Source organism: Molossus molossus, unplaced genomic scaffold, assembly GCF_014108415.1.
Source record: "Molossus molossus isolate mMolMol1 unplaced genomic scaffold, mMolMol1.p scaffold_m16_p_5, whole genome shotgun sequence".
Classification (NCBI taxonomy): domain Eukaryota; kingdom Metazoa; phylum Chordata; class Mammalia; order Chiroptera; family Molossidae; genus Molossus; species Molossus molossus.
Window position 1 is genome coordinate 114,635,414 of NW_023425388.1, and position 8,903 is coordinate 114,644,316.

Here is an 8,903-nt window from a genome sequence, read left to right on the forward strand (position 1 = left end):
CAGCTGCCCGTCTGCTGCCCAGGCAAACACACACCTGGAGAGATGCGGATGTGAGCACAAGCTCCATCTTCGTGAAACCCGGGGATTTCATGTCATTTTTGGTTTCGTGCTGTGACCTTTCACCAACCTCACTCCCTGTTCCTGGCAAGCATATCAAAGCCTTCCAGTGGATAACAGCTGTGCCCCTTAAAATGGAGCCATCAATATTTTTGTCAGGAAGGCATGACAACTGCAGACAGAGATCACCCTGGTGATAGCGTGGCTCGTACACGATCATGTATGCGCGACCACCGGAGGCATGGCCCGGGTGCTGCTGCAGGCTAGTGGCATGGCCCGGGTGCTGCTGCTGGTGCTGCTAGCTGTCTCCTCAGCTATCAGACCAGCTACAGGGCTCTAGAAGCCCAGTACCAAGGCTCCAGAGCAGAGAGCAAACCGCATCATCGCTGTCTGTGTTCCGCCCCCACCCCACTGCCCGCAAGGAAATCACCCTGTAATAAATGCTGCTGTCTTCCGTGGAGTCGCCTGCTCGTTTGTTGCCCTTAAGCCACCTCCTGGTTACAGCGGCCGTTCCGGCTGTGCTCCATCATTGGACAACATTGACAGCAGAAAGTTCCGGAAGACAATTCCCAGTAAACAGGCCCGGGGATCCGGTCGCTTGAAAGAGCCTCGCTCTGTACAACCGACATAAAGTATCAAGAGAGGAAATGTCACAGCCCCTCAGGAGCCTGCAGCACCCGCAGAGAGGAAGCTACATCACGGGGAGGGGGTGAGGACCCCACGAAGACATACGCATGACAAAGCGGATGGCAGAGGAAGGGGGGAGGGGGGAGGGGATGAGGAAGAGAAAGTGGGACAAAGAAACCGGGAAACACACAGCCCCCAGCAATGGGGATTTCACAGCCTGCAGACTGGGAAAAAAAAATTGGGAGGAGAAAAAGAAATTGTAAACAAAGGATAATGAAACTAAACAGGGGGAAAAAAAAAAAAAGGGCAGTGAATATTTTATTTTGTTGTATTTAAACAAGCAAGTTTGGGGTATTTCCCGGGGATCCTCCTGCCCCGTGTCCCCACTTCCCCATTTCTTTATGGTGCTGATCAACTGCTTTATTCCGTTTCCCATCCTTCTTCCTGTCCATTACCCAGGCCGTGCTCTCCTTCAGCGCGTGTCCTCGGTGCTCGTGTCTGGAGGACAGCAAGCTCTGCACGTGGGGGGCCACGCGGGCTCCGGCAGCGCGGACGGCAGCCCTGAGTTTTGATCCATGCGTTCGGCCCGGAGCTCCGACAGTCCTGCCTGGGCAGGCGCTCACCCTCCCAGAACGAAACCGGTTCAAGACGCCTCGTGTCAGAGAGGTGCAGGCTCATCAGTGGGAAACACCATATAAACAGTGAAAAAAAATCACCTTTTCAAGTTGTTGGATTTTCTCCTTCATGGTCTTCAAAAAAGCAACTAGAAACTTTTCATAAACACAAGCACACCTATCCAGCAGTACTTGGAGTGTAGTATTATCGGTGTAATGCTTCTCAAAAACATTACTTCGAGCCAGGGATGGTCTCAGATACGCTGAGGACCATCGCTCCATCTCTGCAAGTCACCTCCAGAGTGTGGTTTCTTTACTCATTTCTCAAAAACAAGAGTTTGTTTGCTAAGGGCAGGCATCCCACGAAGACGTTACACACATTTATAAAAGTGGAATATGAGAAGTATGATACACTAGTACAAAGTTTTACAAATTAATACAAGTACAATATATAAATTACAATGACACAGAGAGAGAGCGCGGTCCTGCCTCGGGGTGGCTCCTTTAACAGTCATATTGCTGCAACGAGAACGAAATATGCATCAGGTTACAAACAGGCTCAAGCAACAACGATGGCATTTCAGCCTTAGAGTCCCTGTCGTGAGCGAGCGCGAAGCCCCCTGATCTCAGCTTCCCACGGCTGTGGCCAACGGGACCGAGAGCGCAGACAATGCTCGCTCGCAGGATGTTCCCTAAACAAACAGGACAGGCCCGCTGTCCTCTCCGGGTCAAAGCTGCAGAGGGGCCGTGGAAACTGTCGCTTCCAGGGCTCCGCGGGCTTTGAACGTGCTGGGTCGGTTTTTAATCTTCGGGATTTCAGAGAGAATGCCCGGAGAATGTCTCGCAGGAGTGGGCTCCGTGTGGGTAACCTTTCTAATGAAACGCTACCGAGGGCCACAGCGGACTCATCCTCGCTTGAACCTTGCCCTTTAAAAGTCGCTTTTGTCTCATAAGCAAAGCTGGCTGGGTCAGGAAGCCCCTCACTCCGACTGTGACTCAGATGTAAACCCGGGGGACAGTTTGCTGCCTCCCAGGGGAGGATGTCACTCTGCTAAAACACTACAGTGACTTTGGTCATTGCCATATTACGCCTGTCCCCAAAATGCACGAGAGCTGAAGTCCAGAGGGGCCTCGCCGAATCTAAACTCGGCCCCTGTGGAGCTCAAGGCCACGGGGAGGTTACTGCTACAATCCAGAGAGGGCCCCTCTCCCCTGTCCCAAACCACTGGCCGGAAACGGCTCCGCGGTGGAGGCTCCCACTCCTTTGTTTTCTCGGGGATTTGGCGAGCTCCCAAGGAAATTATTAATCTTGCTGTACTGGCCTGATAAGAAAAACTCGATTTTTATTTTAACTTCCCCTGAAAAATTATAGAAAGTTTCCATTTATTCACAGAAAACTTTTTTATGGTAACAATGGGCTTTCAGGGTTCCTTGGGTTTTGTCTTATTTTAAAAGTTAGGCAATCTTGAACCAGAGAAGTACATGGTTAGAAAAATATAAATTAAATAAATTTCTGTTTACCTAAACCGACCCAGCACGTTCAAAGCCCGCTGAGCCCGGTAAGTCATAAAACAACACTGCCCCCCCCCCCCCCTCGCCAAACTGGACCAAGGCTGAATTCCCATCAGTTCAATACTATATAATTTTTAAGAGGCTATAGAAACAAGACCATTCCCTGCTGCTAAGAAATGCATATTTTTCTCCAGAATTCTATCCCCAGGAAACAACTGCTTCCTGGTTCTCTTTCACAATGAAAGGCTTTTCATGAGCTGTTTTGAAAGGTTTCTAGTGACTGCCTGTGCTTCGCTGTTTGGGCTTCGTATGACTCCTTATTAGGAAGGAACTGTAGAAAGCCCAACAGAACGGCAAGTGTTGCATATAGGTTAAGACCAGGTGCTACGGCCATAAAGTGACCCGGGGTCAAGGCCTGTTACTTCCTGACTAGGGGATTTTAGGCATATTGCTTAATCTCTGAGTCACAGTCGCTCCTGAAATAAGGGTAATTTAGCACAACGCCTGGTACCATGACTGTTGCCTATTTCTTGTGAAAACCAGGTGGGAACACGAGGGGAGCAGAGAGAGGACATGTCCTCCGTGCCTGCAGCCACAGCAGCGGGCTCGCGCCTGGACAGGGCACTCTGTCTGTGGGTGGCATTTTTTCACACCCACAGAGGCAACTACGCAGAACCGAGGTAACAAAGTGACAGTGACATTCAAGAAAACTTATGATTGAGAGGAACACTGGACACTGCACATGCTTTGTCGCAAAGACAGGGCAGGAATACGTGCTGGGAGGCTGAGTGTTGCCTTTCCTCTCTGTTGTGGTGCACTGGGGTCATGGCACACACCAGGGCCAGGCTGCCAGGTCCTCGGCAGGTTCCTACCTGGTGGTGAGTGCAGCAGTAGCCACACATGCCGCCGAGCATCCCGTTGATGACTTGGACGAGACACAAGACGAATTCAAGTCCACTGAGAGCCAAGAGGATGGAGAACAGGGAGACGTTCCACTCCACGGCATGCTTGGGCTCGATGCACTCGGACCAGGTGGATCTATCCAGGAGGTACCTGTGGAAAAAAAGAGGAACTTCTGACACGTGACCACGCCTGAGGGGATGTCTCATAAGCCACAGTTTGTGGGCTGTTTCTTCATTCAGAAAAAGAGGAATGAGTTAATTCAGTGACCTATCTCAAATTCTTCCGATCCATGTCATGCCACAAAACGACAATGTAGCCCGTGTCTTGTTGCCATGAGAAACAGAAAATTCAGCAGAGAGTATTGAGGACTCTGTGTGAGTGACATTGAGCCAGGGCTGGAAAAGCACAGCTTAAGGGAACCGACAATAGGCCGTCCCAGGCCAACAGGGGTAGCAATTAGGTAAACCAAGGGTGAAAGGACCCAACCTAGGCCAGGTAGAAGGCCTTCTTATGTCATTTTCCCACAAGTCTGAGCTTCATGAAGGTAGAAGTCAGACCTTCCCTCACTGTGCACCCAGCCCCTACACCACTATCTGGAACATGGAAGGTTCTCAACACATTTTGAAAGTAATTGAATGACACATGAAAATCCCAAGTCACCACGAGAAAGGTTAGGGAATAATGTTGAGGTCATATCCGAATACATATATAATCTTAGGAGGCTTTCTAAATACTTGGCTATTCTTACCGTCTGAAACATTCTCTCGTTCCTGTCCTAGCATTTTGACCTTCGCTACATCATAGAGGATTTGAATCCCGTGGGATTTAATTATGTGGGAAAATCTAGGACTGACTTAATTCCACGAAGAGGTCTGGTGTGATTCTTCCCTTTTCACTTCTTCCTACCACAGCAGAACGAAGGGGCTGGGAATCAGAGACCGAACTTTGGAATGGTTCACTGAGCCCATCAGAAAGTCAACTTGTTGATGACAAAAAATGCTGTCCTTCTGGCCGTGTTTCTGCATGTCACTGAGACAAAAGCCTCTAATTTCAAGACAAAAAGTAAAAACAGTTCTTTGGCTCCACTTGGCTATTGAGCAACTAATCAGTGGGTTGCGGCCATCAGTTCTTCCCCACGTGGTGCAATGCCTGGACAGGTTGGATGAAGGATGACACAGAAGCAGAAGATTTCTTGTAGAGCTGAGGTGGCTCATGGGAGGGGCATACAATCAAGCAGCCATAAAAAACCTCTCCTGGTATCCCAGCTCCCGGGGTCACAGCTTTTTTTAAAAAATGGGTTTTTGTAGTAGTGTTGTATGTCTGTGCATACATGAATAACCAATGTGCACTAGTATATTCACTACGTACCGAACCCCCCCGCCAAAAAAAATCATTTTGAACACCAAAATTTTGACCTCCTGCAAGTGCTAATTTTCCTTCATTGTGAGCCAGCAGACAATATTAAGAGCTGACAGTGCGGCAGCTTCTGGGACAACTTCTGTACACATGGCATCTCACTGACAACTGCCTTTACCTTTATTTTCCAGATGAAACAATTAAAACACAGAGCTCGGTTCACTTTTTCCTGCCCACTTAGAGACTAAATGCAGAGTTGGGATCAAACTCAGGTTTATTGAATTCCATGCTCAACCTTCTGACCTTACTATATGCTGCACAGTTCATGGGGAGAAACGGTCTTCACAATATCAAGGCAATTAAAATGCATTATTCATATTCTTTTTACTCGTGTATCTCTAAACCTTTCAAAAGTCAAAGAAGGATGTCATTCATTCGTTGTAACGTGCATCAGTTTCCATCACCTGTGTCTGTTCTTTTCTCGATGACAGATGAGAAATGAGTATCAACATAAAACAATGGAACATCTTAACTTATCCTGATGTCAAAATTGTGAATAAGACCTATCTTCTGAAGTTTGATCACTTTAAATAAGGGTGCACTGTACATAGTTATTGTGTTCTATGTGAGTGTGTGTGTGTGCGTGTGTGTGCGTGGAAACCAATTCGCATGGTTTCCATCCACACAAGGATTCCACAATACTTTCTTATAAAATAGTAGAACTATCCAATTGTCCTGAAATTGTGTGCATACTAAGCATGAACGCAAACTCTGCAGCAAGGCTGCTTGGGTTCAAATCCTGACTGCATGTCCTAGCACAGTGACTTTGGTTACATTACCTCATCTCTCTGTATCTTTGTTTCCTCATCTTTAAAATGGGAGCAATAGTGGAAGTCACCTCCTGGGCAATCATGAGGACCGCCTCAGTGCATCCATTAAAAAGTCTCAGAGCTTGCCCGGCGGTGTGGCTCACTGGTTGAGCATCGACCCTGCACCAAGAGGTCCCCGGTTCGATTCCCGGTCAGGGCACATGTTCAGGTTGTGGGCCTGATCCCCAGTGGGGGACATGCAGGAGGCGGCCAATCGACGTTCTCTCTCATTGATGTTTCTATCTCTCTCCTCCCTTCCTCTTTCTCTAAAAATCATAAAAGAAAAAAAAAATGTTTTAGGTCTTAGAGCTTGTCCAGGTCAGGGACTGAGCATCAACCCTGGTACACGCTAATCCATGGCTGAGTCAGTGCCAACAAACCTGGCTGAGCGGGTGGACGATGGATCAACGATGCCTTCGTAGGGTGATGGGTTTGCCACGCTACACCTGTGGCGGATGAGAACGTGTGGCTGTTAAGGGTCAAGTACTCACTGTCCTCCTGTGTCGAGAAAGGTATAGTTCCACTGGTTGGAGGAGTCAAGACACAGTGGTCCGGTCGCTAAGCCCAGTGCTGCCCCGATGGCGCAGTAGCCAGACCCTACGATTCCAATGAGAGCGGCCAGCACGGAAGAAAGCATCTAGGGGGAGGAGAAACACCGGAAGTGAGCCACCAGGTGTCCGGGGTGGGGGGGACTAGAAACGAATTTCACCGCCCGTAGAAACGGATTTCGCGCGAGCGGAGGACCTACCGCGCATCTCTTGCCGCAGTTGTCCCGGCCCCACTCATCCTGCTCCAGGGCGATGAAGACGAAGGCGGGCAGGAATATCTGGTCGGAAAACAGCAGATGAAAGCCAGGCTAGCCCCCCGTCCACACGGCAGGTTAATCGCTTTGGGTTACACTGATCAAGTATCTCAAACGACGGGACATTTTGAAGAGGAAAAGAAATAATCCTTTATCTGCAATATCTACTTGCTTTGGGGCAAGGCGTCAAGCATCCTTCAGGGTGAGGGTGTGGTGTGAGGGGACTAAAATAATAACCTGGGAACATGTGTATTTCACACGGGGCCCTAACATTGTTCCAGTTGAACTGCTGGTTTGGGGGCGTGTGTTTTCCACTGCTGTTTCGGAACTAGTAAACCTGATCTTTAAATCTGACTTGTTTTTGGTTTGTTTTGTTTTTCATTGTAAATTATAGAAGATCCCAACAGTCTTTAACAGAATAACTGAAACCCATTGTTTTGGTAACCGGGCGATGAAAGCGGTGTTATAATAAGAGCAAACTGCCTCTTTGATGGTAAGAGTGTATGCTTGTCGCTTTATAACAAATCTCTTCAAGTCTGAAATACTTAGAGTTTGAGATCCAAAGAAGCTAAAACAAGTGCAATGTCATTTAAGGACAAATGATTATGTGCGCGTGATAGCGATGCTTACATTCAAAGCAGACTATCAAACCATAATTAGTCTATCAAAGTTTAAATGTTTCCATATCCTTTGTCTGACTAAGAAGACTGTTTTGTCTAGTATTAGCAATTCCATGAAACTTCTCTTTAACATTCTCAATCCCAGCACGTGAAAGTAGCAAACTCAAGTTTGTACACATTCTTTCCATGCTGTGGTTAAAGCGAATGTTTTTGGCTCCAAAACTGGCAGGGGAATTCCTCTCACTTCAATTAAAAATAAACCTTGGAAAAAACAACACATTCCACTAGGAGCTTCAGACAGTGATCGTCTGCTAACTGCAAGGTTTTTCCTACACACCACACCCCAGGATTATATAAAAGAGAACATTTGTATTTCTTTCTAAATAGCAATGCGCTCACAATTTTTTTTTTCTTCCTGTCATAAATGCCTGAGAACAAACAGCGGAGATTTTGGGTCCCAAATGCTGTTGATTTAGACAGAACAGCAGCCGACTCCTCCCTGTTCCCCGGGGCAAACACCATCCAGCACTGCCGGTTTCAGGACCAGAAACTCGCCTCTCCAATCTGATTTAGCAGCTAGTCTCTGTTTCTAGTTGTAAAGTAAGAGAGCTTAGCACACAGATCGTTGGCTTTCAGTTGAAAGAGGGTTTTGTAAAACAACATCCAGTGAAATTAGTACTTTTGACTTATCTCAACTCTTGCATAATCTGTTTTCTAAGGAAGAATGAACAAAAATCACTGGATTTGGAAACGGACACTCTAGAAAAGTTGGCGTGAAAACGCAAGAAAGCATCACACGTAGCAGGAGAGGATTTCTGCAGGCTGTAGTCGTTTTGAACAACTTACCAGGAATCCCCCTCCCACGACGCCAGAGAAGAACCACACGAACTTGCTGAGGTGGCCCTCCCGGGCATACTTGGTTTCCCCGTTGGGAAAGTAAAGCAGGATGTTGGCCACGATGCAGAGGATAGCCAGGGGCACCAGGGATTGTCCGATGCATCGCGCGCACTTGCCGTAGCACATGGTGGCCGGGAGTCTGCGGTGACACTTCTCCCTCCGCTCTGCCGCTCAGCGACGGCCCAAACCAGACGAGAGTGTGCCTGTCCGCACAGAAAGCAAAAGCTGGTGTTCAGCCCATTCTTGCAACGTCTTAAATACCCTGAGTTCTTAGTCACCGGGTGGATGAAGTGCTGTGCTTTCATTGGTCCTGGCTGCAGACTGCCGCTGGGGAGGGGGGAGGGGGGAGGACGGTCCCGCCCTTAGAATCCTTGGGACCAGGGAGACCAGGGGCAGGATGTGAGAAACAGTCACAGGCAGGAGAGAAAATGATTAGTCCTCCACAAAGAATGAACCGAGCAAGTCCCTTCCCAGATACAGAATCAACAGGAAAGTCTAGTGCAGCCCCCCGGTAACTACCGAGTGTGAGTGTCTGCACTGGGCCCGCCCTGCTGGAGGCTGTAGAAGCCCTGGGCTGTGGTCTGCTCCGCGCAGCTGCCTGGCCGGCTTCCCTGTGAGCTCTGGGCTCACTGCCGCCCCTGCACGG

At 48.5% G+C, this 8,903-nt stretch overlaps 1 protein-coding gene across 1 annotated transcript; it reads right to left on the reverse strand.

Annotated features, from left to right (window-relative positions):
* Positions 1 to 994: 994 nt before the first annotated feature.
* TM4SF1 (transmembrane 4 L six family member 1) lies at positions 995 to 8,510 on the reverse strand. Its single transcript, XM_036243710.1, has 5 exons — positions 8,207 to 8,510; positions 6,687 to 6,764; positions 6,430 to 6,575; positions 3,683 to 3,863; positions 995 to 1,817 (listed from the first exon to the last, which is right to left on the reverse strand). Exons 1-5 carry the CDS (start codon positions 8,381 to 8,383, stop codon positions 1,803 to 1,805), a joined length of 597 nt encoding a protein of 198 aa, XP_036099603.1. The 5' UTR covers positions 8,384 to 8,510; the 3' UTR covers positions 995 to 1,802.
* Between the last annotated feature and the right edge of the window lie 393 nt (positions 8,511 to 8,903).

Bases quoted from the DNA above. Each gene is read 5' to 3' on its own strand.
- TM4SF1 (XM_036243710.1), bottom strand. From the start codon at position 8,383: ATGTGCTACGGCAAGTGCGCGCGATGCATCGGACAATCCCTGGTGCCC. The intron at 6,765-8,206 runs GTAAGTTGTTCA...TTTTCCGACCAG, and splicing joins TCGTGGGAGGGGGATTCCTG to ATATTCCTGCCCGCCTTCGT. The intron at 6,576-6,686 runs GTAGGTCCTCCG...TCCTCCCCCTAG, and splicing joins ACTGCGGCAAGAGATGCGCG to ATGCTTTCTTCCGTGCTGGC.